Source organism: Lutjanus erythropterus, chromosome 2, assembly GCF_056507025.1.
Source record: "Lutjanus erythropterus isolate fLutEry1 chromosome 2, fLutEry1.hap2, whole genome shotgun sequence".
NCBI classification, from domain to species: domain Eukaryota; kingdom Metazoa; phylum Chordata; class Actinopteri; order Lutjaniformes; family Lutjanidae; genus Lutjanus; species Lutjanus erythropterus.
The window spans coordinates 23567099-23586784 of NC_139318.1; the positions used below are offsets into that span (position 1 = coordinate 23567099).

Below are 19686 nucleotides of genomic sequence, written 5' to 3' on the forward strand. Positions count from 1 at the left end.
GAGCCAGCTCACCTGAGAGCCATCACGCCCTCTTTCTCCGGACTCTCCTCTGTCTCCTTTATCACCACGAGGTCCCGCAAAACCCTGTTAGACACATCAAAAGCAGCCATATAGGAACCCATGATACGACAGTGTATTATATAATATATATGTTATCTTACTCTGTCTCCTTTAGGTCCTGATGGTCCTGCAGCACCAGGCTCTCCCTTCTGTCCCGCAACTCCTGGAGGACCTCTGACCCCAGGGGAACCAGCCAGTACTGAGTCAGCAGATGCTCCCTACACACACACAAATTCTGTTCTATATGTATCTTATACCTAAAATATGTGAAGTCTCCGTGGTTTCACTGAATCAATAACAAGGACGTGGAGGAGTTTACCTTTTGACCTGGTGGGCCGGCTGGTCCTGTCAGCCCAACTCTTCCCTGATAAACAGAAGAAGCTCTCAGTTCAGTGTGGACGTGATTACATAAGATTTCTTCTCACGACATTGATGCAGAAGACCAAAGAAAACAACACAAATGTAACAGCACTCACAGGGTCTCCTTTGTCACCTTTCTCTCCACTTGTCCCCTGAAATACAGATGTACACATTAGCAGAATCATATCCAGGAAAATTAAAAATCATTTGTTTACTCAACTCTCCTCTTCACCTTATCTCCTGGTCTGCCAACCTCCCCGAGTTCCCCAGCTCGTCCAGGAACTCCTGGAATTCCTGGCTTGCCTGACTCTCCAGCAGGTCCTGGAGGTCCCTCTGGCCCTCGCTCTCCAATGGCTCTACCTGTAGGCCCAGTTGGTCCCACGGGTCCTCGCTCACCTTGGTCGCCTTTTGTTCCCCTCTCTCCTGGAACACCACGAGCTCCCTGGTGCCAAACAGGAAATAGAAAGGGGTAATCAAATATATTTTTAAATAATATTTTTTATTATTTTGGAAAGTGTAAAAACAACACAATGACAATGCCAAGAGCATTGACTTTACAATCAGCTGTGCCCTTTGTGAAACCAATTTATGCCTTTTTCAGTTGTTTATTCCATTTGAAAACTGGTCACCATTCACTTGCATTGTCTGGGAGATTCTGCAACGCTGTTCTCCTGTGAAACTCCAGCAGTGTTGAAACTAAACTTGATCTTCAACAGGCAGCAGGGTGAGCTGACAGTTTTCATTTTTGGGTGAACTGTCCCTTTAACATTTTTACATATTTCAGTAAAAACATTCACCCCCAGAAAGTGCTGCATATGATTAGATTCAGCACAATGTCAATTTATTTGTTTTGTTTAAAATCAACTGTAAAAATACACTTTTAAAAAAACTATTTCAAAGATTCTGCTGAAATACTTTAAAAAACAAAACAAAACAAAACAAACAAAATGACTCCCACCTTTGCTGTATGTCATCCTCTCTCTCTCTCTACCCCCTTTCCTGTTATATCTTTAGCTGTTCCTATTAAATAAAGGCAAAAATGCCCAAAAACAATTACTAAAAATAAAATTCATGTGGTTTGACAACTAGTAACAGAACTTTGGAGTGATATTTCTGTTTTCTGTTATTAGTGCCCCTCCACCCTGTCTGTCCACCTACCTGTTTGTAGGAGTCAAATTGGGCATTTCCACATGTATTCTTGCCTCATAATGGCCCAATAATGACTGGGGACTTTATCAATAGCTCTATTTGCAGAAAGATAAATCGAGAGCTGCTTTCTGACTCAGAGACTGAAATGTGCAGGTTGTTCTTTATATTTCTCTCACATACTTCTATGAAATAAATTCACTTCCTAGACATGCTCTATATTTTAAAGTAATCTGTTGAAGGTTTCAGAGGATGTTTGTGTTTGTAGGACAAAAACTTGCAGAGTTTTCAAAGCAGTTTGGTGAAATTTCTGATTTATGCGGCCAGCGGAATTGCCAACTTCATAAACATTTAATGTAGTGTATCTGGGCTTGTATCTTTCTCTGTGAACTTACTGGGGGTCTTCATCAAGTTATTCATTTTTAACGTAACCCACACTTACATCTAAACCAGGTAGTCCTCTTTGTCCAGATTCACCTCTGTCTCCTTTTGCACCTTTCTCGGCCCTCTGCAGTGTAGGACCTTGTAGTGTGTCCTTTCTGTCCACAACCACCTTCAGATCAGACACCTGTGTAAAAGACAGACAAGGGAAATGTTGGTAAGAGCTTCATAACTTTCAGTCTGTGAAATGCTTTTGGTGTCAGCTAAAGACCAGCCATTTTGATTTTATCTCAGCAGATGGAAAGTTGCTTGGACTCTGTGTCACCTGCTGAGTCCAAGGTCTAATCTTCATTTTAAAATATATTTCTACATAAACCCAAATATATACATATAGTTTTGCTGTAAGAGGTTGAGATCTCTTCTCTGTCATCTATAAGACAACTAAATCAGGGTTACAAACTCCTCCACACCGTCTGGACTATGTTTATTCTAAGAAATGACAATTCAGTCACAGACCTACGTCAGTCTTTGGTCTATGTCTGTGACATCAACCCCCACATGCTACTGTGGGTTTAAATTACTTGCAGTCCTATTTTTATAAAGCCCCTAAACCGAGAACAAATCCCATATTTGACCGTTCCAACTCTGTTAATCCACTTTTGTTGGATTGAAGACATTTTTCTTTTCAAACTAATTAGCTGTTTGATACGAGTTATAAATATATCTGGAGGCTCCAAATGGTATACTGACATTTGTGAAAACAAATGGACAAATATAATGCTTTGCAAAAGTTCCAGGAAATTTTCCATTTACCAAAACAATTATGGTAAAATATTTATCCACATATCCATAATGGATCCATGAGTAAGAATTGAGATTGAGGTTGTGTTGATCTCTTCTTCTTATTGGGTTTTACGGTTTGCAGAATGCATGTTCAAAATTGGACATTTGAAATATGTCTCACAAACATTAGCTGACTAATGGGAGGAACATTTAGGGCAGGCCTGTTCGATTAGTGGCCCATGAGATGAATCGCGTCCTTAAGACACCATTGCTAACATTCTTTTTTATCATTTTTTGCTAACATCTTTAAAGGTGTTTACATAAGAGGATCATCATTTTATTAGTTAGTTAATTAGCCAATTCCTTGGTTAAATCTGTTGTTTAGCACAGATACTTTTTAACTCTTTTTCCTGTACTTTTCTACATAATGTAACTTTTCCACTTGTGAAACTGTTAAAGTGGAGAAAAAAAAGGTGTGTTGTTATAAACATATAAATGACAAGTTTTATAGGTTGGACACAGGAAATGTAAACGTCCACCCCCTTTTTTGAAATCTGTCCCTTCTAAAAAAAGTAATTGAATAGCCCTGATTTAGGAATTTTAAAAAATGTGCGACACTGACAGACATTAGTGGGAATGTTATTATATGTACAATACATGTAGATGCAAGGCCATAGGAAATAAGCATTGATGAAAAGACTAACAATCATTAGCGCAGGCATTAGTCTTCATGGATGCTAACAGACATTTGCAACTTCATCATGTTCAAATCCCATTTTAAGGTGTGTCAACTGCATTTACAGTACGTGGGATAAAATGCTGCACACTAAAAACCTTTCTACACCTTTTAGGCTCTGTCCACACTGCAAGTCTTTGTTTTCAATCCTGAATTATTGTTCAGATCTGATTTTTTTTTCATTCATTCACATTATCTTTAAAATGTAGTCTGTGTGAGCTGGTCACAGTCTTGAACTGACCCAGATGCACAAAAGAACAGCCACAAAGACTTTACATGCAGCCTGCTGTCATACAGAAATAAACATGGAGGTCACTGAAGTCAGTGTTTATAGTTTCATTTTTAAGTTGATTTGCACTGGAAGCCAGAGGATTCATGAGCATGTGATAACGAGGACAAGGTGAAACAGAGCCAAACTTTTAATTATGGCTTTTGGTGCAGCAATGGCTGATACTTCTGTGCAGAGGTGTGTGCGGATGCAGAGTCGGAGCCAGGAGAGGTGGAACTGTGATGTCAATGGCTTCACAGAAACAGATTTCATCCAAAATTTCAGGATGTCAAGGGATACTTTTAATTACATCTGTCAGCCCCTCTCCACGAGAGTTTTCAGGCCAGTGACATAAAAGTTGCATGAATTCCAATATGACATTGCACTAGAAAAAAATCAGACCTATATCTGATTAAGACCACATTTAAAAGTGGCCCAAATCAGAATTGAAAAGATCAGATCCCAGGTGATTTGTGTTGGTCACACTGTTCAGAAAAAAAAACAGGTCACAAATGAGCCAAAAATTTTGATTTGTGCTGCACTCTGAATGTAGAGGCATAACAAACAATACAGAATCTTTAAAGGTATAATGCAACATTTTACTCAAAAAACATTGCACATACTCATATAAACATAATCCCTCTGAATCATCCCTAAGTGTCATCATCCATGCCCTCTGCCTGTATTTCCTTATTTTCTCATTATTTTGCAGTGCTCAGGATGCTTTACCAACCCAATCAAATGTTACCTTTAATCTGCAAATCATTAAGTCTGCATACCTGAATCCCAAGGCTGGCCAGGGCCTTCTGTACATCCTGGTAAGAGAAACACACAGAGATAAAGAATATTGACATTAAATATTCCCACAAGTCACAGCTGAGTCATCACAGGTGATGTGCTGATGTCTTACCACTGCTGTCCCTGGTTTGCCTGGTGCTCCGTCTTCTCCAGGGTCTCCCTGCCGATTAAAAAATAGCAAAATGTCATCACAAACACACATAAAACCTCACACTTTCATTATAACATGGACGGAAGTTGTACTTACAGCTTCACCTTTAAGGCCAGGTGGACCTCTGTCCCCCTGGAACAAAGAAAGTTAGAAGGTCAAAAAGCAAACTAAGTGGTTACCAATCTAAAACAAAGTGAGATCAATAAAGACAACCACCACTTACTCTGGCACCCACAGCTCCTGGGATCCCAGGTACACCCTGAAGGACAGAGCAAGGGCATTGATAAAAACATCAACAGATAAGACTGTGGGAGGCCTGCAGCAGCATGCAGAGACAGATGTAGATAAAACACAACATGTCTCTGCTGCTACATGTGGGAGAGCGATGCTGGGGGGATAACATGACCAATCAAGAGATATATGCTGTTTCTGGCTAATGTTTCTGTAAAATTACCTTTTGTATGTCACTATGCAAAAAGAAACAGTCATATGAAAAAGCGCAATTACATGCAGAGGATGTGTGACTGTGGCATTTCTGTGTTTTGACCTTCCAAGTGACTACAGATGCAAATTAGTTTGAAGGGGTAGTTCAGATTATTTGATGTAGGATTGTTCGAGATTCAGTAATAGGACTGAGTGTTACAATCCTTGAAGATTCAGGTATTGTAACATCTGGTCCTATTAATAGTAGATAGTCAGTGTTTTATCTGCAGTAGATGTCAGAAGAAGAGGGGAGCACCAGCTCGGAAGCTATGAAATGAACTGCTGTGGACGGGGTCAGCAGCAAGGCATATTTTAGCCACTTAATAAAGGTCCACCAGAAGTTACAAACAGAAATCAATATCAGTTTCTATTCAGAAAGTTTTCACTGCTTTACCTTGCAATCACATAGCCTTTTCCAATGGTAAACTGCTGTTATGGAAGCCAAATACTGCTCTCTCCAAACCAAGCAAACTCGACAGGCGAGATCTGCGATTTTACCTCACAGAACACAGGAGTTGTTCGACTACCACTGCCTCAATCTGTTAGTTTGCTTGTGTTATTGTGTGACTTTGGAGTCACACAACAACACAAGCTAACAAATCAAACAGAACTCCTATGTTCTGCGGGGCAAAATGAATGATTTCACCTATAGAGTTTGGTTAGTTTGGAGAGACCAGTATTTGGCTCATGTGACGTTGGTTTCTTGTCAGCAGAGGTCAAGCTGATCTTAATTCTTTTTAGGTGGACCTTATTTTAAGCGGCCAAAATAAATTTTGTGATGAACCTGTTCACAGAAGTACCTTGCTTAGCATCCGTACTGGTACTCCTCTCGTACTGACCGCCATCTACTGTAATACCCTGACCGTCAATAAATACCTCCAACAAATCCACTTCAAATAATTCAAACAATACTTTTAATGCAGCCCTTGCAGGTCTGTATTATTTCTAGCACACAACACTGCAGGAGAGGCAGCCATGTGTGTGTTAGAGTGCAACATCCATTTAAAAAAGGTAGTTAACAACAATGTCAAAATTCGGCAAAGTCATGCAGACTCACAGGGGTTCCTGGAGGCCCTTGAGGGCCTGGGATTGGTGCTGCTTCAGCTCCTTTTACATACACAACCTGAGAGACAGGGACAGTGTACAAATTGGTAAAAATGAAAAACTCATCAGTCCCATTCATGGCATTTCTCAAATATGTCTACATCAGTTGTACCTGTCCTGGAGGACCGATGTTGCCAGGTACTCCCGCAGGCCCCGGAGGGCCAGAGGGTCCTACAGGCCCAGGAATGCCCCGGTCTCCTTTCAGCCCGTCACGGCCCTAGAAAACGCATGCAATTACACAACTGAGGCTCAAGGTTACTTCCTCCTGCGCTATAGTAGAGTGAACTATAAAATCAAAGCAGGTGGCCACTGCCACCCCTCCACTGATGTTCTAGAGATAATTAATATGAATTTGCACATGAAAACAGCATTCTGACATTTGGTGCCTCTCAGAAGTGGCTCCCCCTTAAAGGCTAAGCTTGATGATTAGAAGCTAGTGAATATAGCTGCTCCTGAGAAGCCTATTGATTCTGCAGTGAGTGAGTGTGTGATGGTAATGTCAATGTCAGAGTAAACTACAGTGGATAAATACACACTTGAAGGGGAAAGTGATGAGGAGAATAGAAAGGAGGAAAGCTGACGTGTAATACCATAAAGTATTAGGTAGGATCAGTATAGGAAGGAGGGGGGGGGAGTAGGGCAGGTAGAGTCAGACAGGACTGTAGAAACTAAACTGACAAATAAAGTTAAAGATATAATAATATGAAGGAGATTTGGCAAAACTGACGTCTCTTCCAGCAGCTCCTGCTTCTCCTTTGTCACCCTGCAGAGTAGAGACAGCAGAGTCAGTTTCACAAAGACTTACATTATAAACACAATTTTCATAAAATCAAAACGTATTCAAAGAAAAAAGGCATTAGTCCTACATATCTAAAATACCGTTTAACTTCATGTTTAGTCACTTTGATGGTTTTACATGAGATGTGTCCTGTATAATTAGCATTTTATTGCTGGTCAACTTAAAGTGACAATTCACCCCAAAATCAAAATTGTACACTTCTCCTCTTACTTGTAGTGCCATTTATCCACCTAGTTTGTTTTAGTGTGAACTGCTGAGTTTCTGACAGAAATCTTTCTGTCAGAGAGCCCAGAAAAAACTGTCTACCAGAAATGGCTTTCTGGCAGAAAGGCTTTAGGAAAACATGTGACATAGGATAAAGAGTGACAAAGTCCACATCACGAGCAGGCTGGACAGGTTAAGCATAGGACTTCCACCCTGGAGACTTGGGCTTGACTCCCATATGAAGCTTATTGGTGACTTAATGAATAATTAAAGATGGTAAGTCAAATGAGTCTAAAATTATTATCACTATTTACTGGGTTAGGCACTAAAACTACTTGGTTAGGTTTAGAAAAATCATCGTTATCTTGAGTAACTGGGTCGTGATTTCTGGGAAGAGAAATCATGTTGAGTTTTTAAAAATGTAGACAATCTCTCTGGCCGATATGCCCAAACTCTGCAACTCACACTGAAACTATATAGATGGATATATAGGACTATAGGTAAGAGGGAAAAAAATGCATTTTGTATTTTGGTTGAACTGTCCTTTTAAATTACTTTCATTGAAAAGAATCCTAAAACTATGCATGACTAAGCATCATCCTGTCAGTGCCACATGATCACATAAACTGATAAACGGCCACAAACCTTCCTGCCGTCTTCACCTGGGACACCGTCCTCTCCCTGTAAGCCAGAACGAGAATGCATTATGGACTCCACAGGAACAAACTGAGTAATGGCCGGTCCGCTGCAGGAGCACTCAGATAATTCAGTGCCATTATGCCAAGACAGCCATTACGCAGCAGAGCCCCGACATAAACGTCTGCACTGCTTTTGATCAGTAAACACTGAGCACAGGGAAAAGCACGTCAAGGCTATTACCCACTAGAGAATGATAGAGAGACATACTGAGAGAAAACACAAGCACTACTGACAAGGTTCATACTCTGACTGAACAGAATCAATATCAAAATATGTCAGTCAAGTCACTGATATATTGTGCAAACTGTCACATTACAGCATGTCAGCGAGAGTTACATTATTACATTCAAGATGCAGAAACATGTCAGTTGACAGAAGTTATAGTAAGAAGTTACCATTTTGCCAGGAGCCCCAGGTTTACCATCTTCACCTGCTTTACCCTGAAATATAACAGCAAGGATCAGGCCTAGGCAATAAAACTAATAAGTAAATAGTGATACGTATCTGCAACAGAAATGTCATCAATAGGAATAAGACGATTGTTAAATAAAATGTTTAATTGTTTCACTAAAATACATTAAATGCAACCTCCCTGGCTTATAAACAGCTGATAATATCCCTTAATAACAGAGGGTGCTACAACTGACACGCAAACAGCCAGTCATTTAACAGGTGTGTCGTTCAGTTACATCATCAAAATGTGACACAACAACAGAAACAGCGTGGAGTGAGAAAATGGGTGTGATTGACAGTTGTTTTCATTTTCGATTAATTTGTCAGTTATTTTCTCAATGATTCAATCCTCTCATCATCTTGTCACTTGAAAAACAGGTCCTTTTTCGTACGGCATACAGTACGTCCATGTGCTCCATATGTTTGGACCAATTTTTCAACTCTTTGTTGCAATGATTATTTTCTTTACTGATTAATCCATCAATCATTTTCTTGCGAAATCAATTATTTGTTCGGTCCATAAAATCTCAGTCCCCATTCTGAAAACAGATTATATTCACATTTAAGAAGATAGAATCGGAGAGGTTTGACTTTTTTTCCTTAAAAAAATACTGAAATTAATGAATTAATTATTAAATAATGGGCAATTAATTTATAATTAATTAATAATTAATTATTCGATTAACTGTTGCAGCTCGAGCAGACAGTGAGGAAACTTAATAAAAAAGGACAGGTCAGCTTCCATCAAGGTGAGATTCATTTTATGCATTTTTATATTTATTTTTGTGTGTGTTTTTCATTGTTTTGTTAACATAAACATTAGTCTTTTACCTGTGTTTTTTGATAAATAAAGTCATTAGATTCACCACTTTCTTCCTGGGCTTTATTAAGAACTAGGAAATAAAAATGATCAAAAATGATCAATACCACCCAGTTCTAGCAACGATGATGAGACAACTAAGTGAATGTGTTTGACAGAAGACTGAGATGTAAAGAAACAGACCAAAGGATGAGACTGATGAAGACAGAAATAAAAGTCTGTGTGTGCGTGTGTTTACTCACAGGTGTCCCTGGAGTGCCTGGAGGCCCAACAGGCCCCAGCGGGCCCTGTTCCCCTCTAAGTCCTGATAAACCCTGGTAAATAAAACCAACACACATCACAGAGAATGGTTTAATCTCACTGACTTGGTTTACGTAGAAGTTATCCAGGATGTGATCGGGTTCTTGGAGTATCCTGATTAAGTATTGCATTGTAAACAGCTCTGAAATGTTTTTATCCTTTTTAGCACTGACATTAGGTCTAATACCATTCCTATTACACCTGGTGATGCAGATATTTATGATTACTCTGTCTGTCCTAAACTGCTCAGCCATTTTCAGCAAACGTGTTTTCCACGATCAGTGAAACCATGTCTCATGTGTTCCTCATTGAGCCCTCTTGACATCTTATCCACCCCAATCCTGAAAGAGATGGTGGGTGTCGTCAGCCCTAGTTTACTTCACATTACTAACTGCTCCCTGACCTCTGGCTTCATCCCCTAATACTTTATGCAAAACAGTAGCTTTATTTAAAAAAAGTCTGACCTTGATCCATCGCTTCCGCAGAATTATCGGCTCATATTGTAGCTGAGACCAGCTGTAGGTCCCATATCACTCCAACTCTCGCCTATCTTCAGTCGTTGCCAGTTGCATTCAGGGTTGATTTTAAGATTCTTAAAATAACTTTTAAGGCCCTACATGGTCTGTTCCTCAGCTTTATTACAGTGCTTTTGACCTCTTGACTTGAGGTCTTCTAACTTACTCTGGTTAGCTGTCCCTAGGTGAAGGCTGGTGACTAAGGATGACTGGGCTTTTACCATCAGCGCCCTGAAACTATGGATTTCTCTGCCTGAGGAGATTAAACATGTCAACTCATTGCCTGTTTTTAAATCATTGCTTAAAACATATCATGTATACAAGGATAAATACACTGGTTTTTCATGTTTCACGTAAATGCCATATTCCGAATATAGTAAAAACCAGGATAGGGCTCAGAACCAGGATTCAAATGCACATGTAAAAGCCCACACTTATTCAAACTAAATGGCTGGTAAACTAAAACTGATTTAGATTTGGTCAGATTTTGCACCATGCAGTGGAGAGTTCAGGACGTGTATATTTAGTCGTGTAAAACACTTAAATGTCGACCATTTCTCATCCTCTAAGAAAATGTAATGTGTATACTGTGGGACTGCAGATGACAGAATTTTCAACTGCAATTTGTTTTGGTCGTACAGCAGAAACTCTCATAGAGCTGTCACACGTCTGCCCCTTAAAATGGGATTTAGGCTCTCTAACTAAACTCTAAGTTAAGCTGTAGTGGACTTTCAGAATCATTATTATGGTCAATATTACATAATAATCTCCTGTGAAACTGTACTGGGAACGTCTTTCCCTATACAGTCGGCTTATGCAACTGGCCACAGGGGTGAACAGTGAGTTTTAACACCTCCACAGTGCCCTCTGCAGCACGTACAAGTAAAGTGCACATATGCAAGTGCAGTTCACGGGCAGATGTGTTTACTGAAACTGTGTTTAATACAGAATCTGGGTAATATCATGAAAATCAAAGTTTTAAAACAACTTACTAAATAAATGCAAATCTCATTGCTAAAGTGAGCGTAACACACACATCAAAATTATTTATCATTAATACAAATCAGGGCCCATTGTGTTTTTCAAACAGACAAACAGAGGAAAAGGGAATCTCACATCTCTCCCTGGATCCCCTTGTTTCCCAGGATCACCCTGTAAACACAAAGAAAAACTGTGTATCAACTACACGCACATTTTTCCACACATGTGAAGTAGATGTTTGAAAAGATGGCACGAACTGACATACCCTCTGACCAGGTGGTCCAGTAGCACCTGGTTTACCATCCAGACCAGGACGTCCATCTAACCCAGACGCTCCCCTTTCTCCCTGATCACACAGAGGATCATGGTTAGACATTAAGATTTCAATCTGAAACCACTGACTGGATGTAAAGATGGATGACGTGTCTCCTTGTCCTCCCGCTATCCAAAAATGAAGCATGATATTCCAGATACGAGAGCTGCCATGTTGCCCTTGTTGTGTAATTTGTAGTCACAGTCTGTGCAGCAGTGACCAGTGCTGTACAACCACTAAAAAACCCTCAAGGACACGTCTTACTGGACATGATGCTCTCCCCCCATTCTACTCAGTAGTAAGCACACAATGTTATCGTCCCAGTAGGAAGGGACGCCCTAAAGATGTTGGATTGCTTCAGTAATTGGTTTTTTTTGTTTTGTTTTGTTTTCCAGTGCTCTAATTGTTTTCACCCAGTTTTGGCAACAAAAGCTGGGAGACTGTCCTCATTCTCTACTGAGTTAAGTGTTTAGTGCAGGTACCTCAAATTGCCATTTCTGGCTCCCACTCCCCCTCCCTCTGTCTCATGGCATAACGTCCAAAATCCATCCTAAAAATGTTTTTATTTACTAGATTTTTTTCTAGTTGTTTCAAACCAATCATTAAACTACCCCTTCATATACAATTGAAATAAAAACATAATTCTACGTTTGATGAAAGCACAGACAAATGCTCAGCAATGCTCAGCTACCCATTTTCAACAGTACTGAAGTAGTATTGAAGGCCAGTTTGAACGGACAGAAGAGTTACCTTTACTTGAGCCTGTGTCCAATGCACGGATAACTAAAATAAGTTAATAACTAAAATAATTACTAAAAATAAGTTAGCAATGGAAATAGAGTAAATTTCAGAAATCAGAAATATTGTGGGTTTTGTTTTTGGAGTAGCCCCCCTATGACATGACAGAAACATCAGTGGCATCAAGCCAATTTGAGCTTGAGACTGATTGCAAGTCTACTTTTGGGGAGCTGTCATGTCATCCATCTTTATGTATGTCAATGTCTGAAACAGTAAATGAGAATAGTTTTTGTGGCCCAATTCAACTTTTAGTCATGAAGCTTTCTGCCAGACCCTCTGCACTTCATCCCACTGGGAATCTACGGCACAGGAAACAGAATCCAGAGGAATGAAGGACAGCGAGACCTGACACTCGCCAGAAAGCGGAAAATCCTTCAATCTTTAATATTGATAAAATTACATGGGTCAGTACAGTCACTCTGATTTATTTCAAACCTTCTCTCCCGGCGCTCCTCTTTCTCCTGTGTCGCCCTGGAAATGTACGACATAAGATATATTAGAAGTGGAAGTGATGTGAATGTGTGTGAGAGGAAATGAGCAAAATGATTCAGATATGTTACAGATATTCAGTATGAGAACTGAAGCAGAGAAGCGGCGATAAAAAGCAAACTCACTCGTGTGCCTGGGAGTCCACGTTGTCCCTCAGAACCCTTTTACAGACAGCAGGGAAAGAACAAGAAGTCACAGAGGATCATCAGTCACGCATACTAAATCAACAGGGAAAGGGGTCAGCGCACATACAGATGTATGTACAGTGGCTTATCGGATGCTCACAGAAGCATTTACAAATTGCGACAATGAGGTAAACTCACTCGTAAGCCTGGGGCTCCTGGAGTCCCTGCTTCGCCTTTCTGACCTTTGCTGCCGTGCTCTCCTGGGTCGCCATCTTCGCCCTGGGAATCACAGTGACGTAAGTTTTAGCTGGGCTCTTGTTTTTTTTTCACCCAATTAACTTTCACCTACTCATGGTTTCCACACTCATTTTATTTAGGACTTTTTCCACTGTGTCTCTGCATAATAGCTGCAATAGGATGAACAGAAGAGATAGATTCAGAGGATACTTGCAACTCATACACTCTTCACAGGTACAGTACATACCTTCTCGCCTCTCTCTCCTTTCAGCTGTCCCTGGATATCAGCCTGTTGGAGAGAAGAAACACAGAAGGTTGCATGTAGTCTCATAACTGTGTTGAACTGGGGTGTAAATAGTTCATTCAATGGTAACGAGATGCTGGAGACTGTCGTGTTGCTAAATCTAGTTTCCTTTCCATTTAAGTGGTAATCTCCAAGATATTCTGTCTGTGAAGTAACTATCTATTGCCAAATGACGTAACACAATGTTTAATGAGCCACTGATAAAAGTTAACTTTACTTTATTTGCAGTATTATGAACTGGGTATCTGTGGCAACATTCCCAGGAAAAAAAAAGCTGTATTAAACGTCCAGTGTGTAAGATCTACTAGGATTTACTGGTAGAAAATGAATATAATATTCAGAAGTACGTAAGTAATAAGTATGTTTTCATTAGCGTATAATAATAGATACGACCAACTTTTGCAGATACCGTAGGTAGTTAATCCAAGTAATGCTTGGAAAGGGAGGGTGAGCCAAAGCGTTTGCAATCTGCAAGTTTACTGTTAGTTGCCACTTCACCCTACATACTAGTCCTTTAAGTTACTCCTAATGAAATCTCTATAAACAGATATCTGCATATGAATACAGAGTGTTGAATCATCATCAGATGGTAGCCGATGGGTTCTGAGACTGCTGACAATAGAAACCAGACATTTCTTACTGCTGCAGCTTCACATTAAAAGCATTTAACTGTCAGAGCTGACTTTTATTATGAAGTTACCACAGGAAACACAACATGTTTGTCAGTGACCGTGGCATTTACTGCTATCGTTAATCAAAAATGCTAATGCAAAACAAGACAACGGACATTTTTGGCATTGCTTTGACAGTGAATCATTTTGAAATATTGCAGGGAGTAATGGAACAAGGAGGGAAAGCCACAGTGAGCTGCTAGATGAATCGCTGGAGGTAATCAGGCTTCACTCCAACTTCTCAACAAGGTAGCCAACTCCAACTCTGTTCACAGACTCATGCCGCATGGCATAAAATCTGATCACGGTCGATCACAGAATGATGGAAAAAGGCCAATGATCTCAAAACAACAATAGTTTGTTTTCCTGTAACCTGTAGTATTAAATCACATTTCCTGTTACCTCCAGTAACTGCATGTCGCCTAATCAACCAGGACTGTTATTTTTGTGATTGCCACTTCGTGATACCCACCATTTTTCCTGGTGGTCCTGGAGGCCCTTGTGGTCCCTTGAAGAAGAGAGTGAAGTATGTGAATCCACTCACAGTAGAATAACAGCAGATTTAAAGTTATAAAAGCACTTTGTAGAGGCAAAGCAAACTACAGACCTGTTCTCCTTTTTCTCCTCTGGGTCCCGCAGGTCCGGGGCTGCCCTGTGATCGAACACAGATCAATAAAGATGCTGAGAATCTGACCTTCCTCACTGTTTCTTCTCTCAAGGCCTCAGTGGAACAGCACAAGAGCATACTGAAAAGCTGTCTGTATGATGCTACATGAATGTGTGTCTCACATTTCGCCCGTGCTCTCCTGGGTCTCCCATGTCTCCTTTCTCTCCCGGTCGTCCCGGTTGACCGGCGAGTCCCTGAGGGGGTCAATAAAAATATCAGAACTTTCCACTGACTTCACTTTGTAGTTTTACAGTTTCCAAAGACACTTCTGACCTACCCTCAGTCCTCTTTCACCTGGCTTCCCAGGAAGTCCAGACTCCCCCTGATGAAAACAAGTGCAGTGACTTATACAGACAAATATTTACCAAAAACACACACTTTATGATGAGAGTCGCTGTTGAGACGTTAGCAAGAATAAGAGGAAGGATCATACGTACAGGTGTGCCTTCATCACCCTTCTCTCCTGGAGCTCCCTGGAAAACAAACAAGTGTACACAATTTATACAATTCAACCGATAGGAAACCTTGGTGTCATTACATTTTAAAATCTGCTACTTCAACTGACTAGAGAAAACATAGAACATATACAAATGAATTGTCATGTGCATTTCATATACACAAAGTGTTTGTTTTACCTCTGAAATGGCATCATTAGAAAGAGATGCATGTTGGAAAGGACAGAAGAAAGCTTAACAGGTAATCTGATGATGAGTTGATCACAGCACTGAAAGCAACATGTAATAACAATAACTGCTTGATTATATTTTTACAATATTATAATGTACTGCAACATTTATTGTGTTGTCAAACCAGTAAAAGAAAAATGTGAAAGGTTTTGCAGTAACTTACTACAAGAAATCTCAATGATTAGTCATCTATCAAAATATCTGTCACTTAACTAAACATTACTCATCATTAATCACTTTAGCTTTCTCAACAACAACATGCTCCTCTACAACATACAGTTTTTCTGTTTATGGATTTGTAATATGCCCAGTGTTTATGTGATTTTTCTGATGTTGATGTGTATAATATATCCTAAACTTGAGGGTTGTGTATCTTTTCTGATTGCTGTGGTACTGTTTTTATTTTTCCATCCAGTGTTACCACCTTTTACAATTTCAGAGGTGCATCTAAAAGGTTAGGTTGTGTTTTCCTTTTGCTTCTTGATTACTGCATTACTGTAAGTTAAAACAGTTAATACCTGTGTTTCTTTGTCTGAGCTCTTGGTACTGTGCTGTGCAACGTTTCTGACCTAACAGATAAGTGCATTTGAAGTGTAGGATGGAGCTTTTTACACCTTTTATGTGTGTTACATGCATATGTGAAATATTTAGAAAACTTTGCATATTTTCACTATGAATCATATGTGTTTCGAAAGTTTCTAATGTGCTGAGTAGGTTTTTCTCCTATAGTATGACAGTTTTTTACTTGATGATTTTGTTTTGATATATTTTTGTATAGTTCAGAATATACAGTATTACACATATGAATCATACTTACAGGATCCATTATATTCATTATACTTCATTTATTTATTATATTATTTATTGTACATTTTATGTATTTCTTTTTTCCTTTTTTATGCTCTGTAAGGTGACCTTTAGATAGGTACTTAAGTACAGTGTGTCTCTGATTTTGTCTCTTGTCTGAAGAAGGGCTCGCACCTGAAATGTCACATGATGGTATAGCAATAAATGTTCATGGGAGCATTACCTCATAGAGCAGTCTCTATTTTTCTTTTTTGACATGTACTTTTGTCCACCACCTAGTATTTATGATGTTTGGATGTGCACGCTTTTGTAAACTTTTTGCAGCTTTAAGGATCATACCATCACACTAAAAGTTGTTTAACAATAATATTTAACTTTACCTTAATTCCTACAGTATGTAGAAAAGATACTAAGGATGTTGAAGAGTGAACTGTGTAACTTTTCACAGTTCAGACTTTATTGTAGCCAGATCCCAAACACCACTCTAACCTCTTTTCCAGAAAGACCAGGTTTTCCTGGGATTCCAGGCCGCCCATTCTCGCCTCTCTCTCCTGGTTCACCTGAGTCTCCCTAAAGAACAGCAGCAAGGCCAGTTTGACAATCAAATACATAGAAATACATAAAAAAAAAACACACAGAAAAACACAACAGAGCAGGCCTCTCACCTTGGCACCCGGCCTTCCACTGATACCAGGAGGTCCCTGAGGGGAAAGCACATGTTTTATTTATTTTTGGTTTGAGCCGTTGACAGGTGGTATGAGGGAAGGATTCATGAATAATGGATGCTATTGTCAGGAATATACATCACAGCAGCAATAAATGTTATGATTGAGCCATTTGTTCTTCTGAATAAGAGACGTAAACCTACTCTGTCTCCTGGATCTCCTTTAGGTCCAAGAACACCCGACCCCCCTGACCCGGAAGCCCCCTTGCAAAATGACAAGAAAAGAAAACGTAATTTAGATAGATGCCAGGATTCTACGTGCACCTCACACACAAAAAATTCAACATTTTCTCAAGAATCATCATCCCCTGGTTGCTCACTTTCTCTCCTCTCTGTCCGGGCTCTCCTTTTTCTCCCCTCGACCCCTCGGGACCAGCCAGGCCTCGCTCCCCCTGAGGGACAACAGTAAAGGAGAGGAGAATCATCAGAGTGAAGTTTTACTTTTTAGAAGTATTCTCTGTATCATTTATTTATTTAACTGTGCCAATATAGGGAGGGAAAGGTGGATGGGGTTGTTAATAATATAAAAAAGCCCCAATAAATGTCTTATTACTTCCATGTTTTGACAAAACGTAGGGAACATATATCAATAATAAGAAAAATATTCAGTGTCTAAATTAAACCTAGGCATTTTCAAAACTTTAAAGACGTTGTGCAAACACTGTGTATGAGTGATAAGTGAACTCATAAAAAGGAAAGTTATACAAGAGCAGGATTTGATAGCTTACCTGTTCACCTTTCTTCCCTGGAAGACCTGGAGCCTGAATGAACAATAAAGTAAAGACTCATCATCACAGACAGAGGAAAATGAAAAGAAAGGAAGAATAAATCATTATATTTCATGATTTTTTTTCCCCCTATCTGATGACTCACACTCCTGCCGGGCTCCCCTCGCGCACCTTCGTTTCCCTGGGAACAGACAGGTTCACTTGTTCTTTCATCTTGGCTTGGAAATTCATTACATCAGATTATGAAATGTTCTGTGACAGAATCACGTTGCTATTGACCTGCTGCTTCTCGTATGATTACACCTAATTGAATCAGCCTCACCTTTTCTCCTGGAGGTCCGCTGAGCCCTGGTGAACCCTAAAAACAAATACACACACTCATTTGTGAGAGTTCCTGTGAATTTGTAACACTTGACCAAATGCAGCAAATATGAAACAAAAAAGCACACTGCTGTCATTAGTCAATACTGCGTGTCAGTCTGTCACTCACTCTCAAACCCGGCGTTCCTGCGAGGCCTGGCTTCCCTGGGTCCCCCTGAGAGACAAATTTATTCAGATAACAGCACAAAAGCACGCTAAAAGGAAGAGGTGTCAACAGTTGAAGTACTTTAAATTAAAATCAGAACCAACAGAGCTGAACTCACTCTCTCCCCAGTTTCACCAGACGGTCCTCTCTCCCCCTGCAAAGAGACACATGTCCACATTCACTGATTGTTTTCTAGGTAGATTTTGCCCAATATCCCCTGTATGAACACATGCACGTTCAAACTGCACGATCTGTGATCCGCATTGTTACAGATGGTGCACTCACAGTACACATTATGTAAATGATCACAATGTAAATGTGCAACAGTTGCTCGGGATAGTGTGTTTCTAGCAGTTGTTAAGTGAGGAATAATGTACAGTGAGTGGGTCGTCACTGCCTGTTCTCAAGATCCTGCATCAATCCGTCGGTGTTTATTTTACAATAATGACCAGCTTGCTGTACATTATGACACTTTTAACACAGCTGCTTACTACAATTCAAAAAAGCTGGGATGGAGCAACATATCCTGCTATCCAAACAATGTCTTTTTCAGGGACGTCCCTGCTTATTTCAGGAAGACAATGCCAAAGAACATTCTGCACATGTTACAACAGTGTGGCTTCACGGTAAAAGAGCTCAGGTACTAGACTGGCCTGCCTGCAGTCCAGACCTGTCTCCCAATGAAAATGCGTGGTGCATTACGAAGCAAAAAACACGACAACAGAGACTGCAGACTGTTGCGTACCTGAAGTTGTATGTCAAGCAAGAATGAGAAAGAATTTTACTTTCAAACTTCAACAATTCATGTCCTCAGTTGCCATTTACTGAGTGTTGTTAAAAGAGGAGGTTATGTATCACAGTTGTAAACAGGCCCCTGTCCCAATTTTTTTGCAACATGTTGCAGGCATCAAATTCAGAATGAGTACATATTTACAAAAAACAATAAAGTTTATCAGTTTGATTAAATATCTTGTCTTTTTACTGTATTCGAGTGAATACAGGACAAAGGTTTTAGCATATCATTGCATACTGTTTTTATTTATGTTTTACACAGCATCCCAATGTTTTTAGACTTCATTGATTTAAAAATGATTTAATTGCTTCTGCAAAGTCCACCTGAATCTATGATCAGAACTAAATACGTAGCAAGGATCTGTTATTCATAGCAGCAGTCTGCTATTCAGAAATAAATTGTCCAATCAGAATGGAGTATTCTACAACACTCTGTAATAAAGCCTCTCACCTTGCACAGGCTCATCTGCAAATAACTATTACTGTATGTGTGGAAAATCAAGGAATTTTCATATAACGTAAAAGTATTTTTCTGATGCAAAGAAGCTTCACAGTATTTACCCCTTATCTCCACTTTCCACTCATTGTGCACAAATATAAACATTATCTTGCATAGACAGATGTCAACCCCATCCAAAAAACAGAAAGAAGGAAGTAGGATAGAAATCATCAAGATAGATAGAAAGTAGGATAACAAGACCTTAGAATCAACATTAAAGCTGCCTTTCAGTTCAGGTACAAACAAGTTCTCTGCAGAATATTTTTATTGGATTGTAGA

General features: G+C 39.7%; 1 protein-coding gene and 2 long non-coding RNA genes across 3 annotated transcripts in view; all 3 read right to left on the reverse strand.

Moving 5' to 3' along the window:
- Positions 1-19686, reverse strand: part of col7a1 (collagen, type VII, alpha 1) — a 90938-nt gene that overhangs the window by 30472 nt on the left and 40780 nt on the right. The window contains exons 36-59 of the mRNA XM_084743036.1: positions 18235-18270; positions 18081-18125; positions 17913-17948; positions 17591-17623; positions 17183-17254; positions 17007-17066; positions 16804-16839; positions 16628-16708; positions 15083-15118; positions 14923-14967; positions 14768-14839; positions 14586-14630; positions 14451-14486; positions 13251-13292; positions 12965-13045; positions 11299-11387; positions 11177-11212; positions 9488-9559; positions 7919-7954; positions 6998-7033; positions 4780-4815; positions 537-572; positions 162-278; positions 13-84 (exon numbers count right to left, since the gene is read on the reverse strand). Coding sequence (XP_084599162.1) covers positions 13-84; positions 162-278; positions 537-572; positions 4780-4815; positions 6998-7033; positions 7919-7954; positions 9488-9559; positions 11177-11212; positions 11299-11387; positions 12965-13045; positions 13251-13292; positions 14451-14486; positions 14586-14630; positions 14768-14839; positions 14923-14967; positions 15083-15118; positions 16628-16708; positions 16804-16839; positions 17007-17066; positions 17183-17254; positions 17591-17623; positions 17913-17948; positions 18081-18125; positions 18235-18270 — 1286 coding nt within the window. The remainder of the gene's footprint in view (positions 1-12; positions 85-161; positions 279-536; positions 573-4779; positions 4816-6997; positions 7034-7918; positions 7955-9487; positions 9560-11176; positions 11213-11298; positions 11388-12964; positions 13046-13250; positions 13293-14450; positions 14487-14585; positions 14631-14767; positions 14840-14922; positions 14968-15082; positions 15119-16627; positions 16709-16803; positions 16840-17006; positions 17067-17182; positions 17255-17590; positions 17624-17912; positions 17949-18080; positions 18126-18234; positions 18271-19686) is intronic.
- Positions 634-4693, reverse strand: LOC146331613 (uncharacterized). The gene is made up of 4 exons (XR_014771727.1): positions 4645-4693; positions 4514-4549; positions 2009-2134; positions 634-862 (listed from the first exon to the last, which is right to left on the reverse strand). It is a non-coding gene; the product is annotated as an uncharacterized LOC146331613 (long non-coding RNA).
- Positions 4906-6487, reverse strand: LOC146331614 (uncharacterized). Its single transcript, XR_014771731.1, has 3 exons — positions 6383-6487; positions 6224-6289; positions 4906-4942 (listed from the first exon to the last, which is right to left on the reverse strand). It is a non-coding gene; the product is annotated as an uncharacterized LOC146331614 (long non-coding RNA).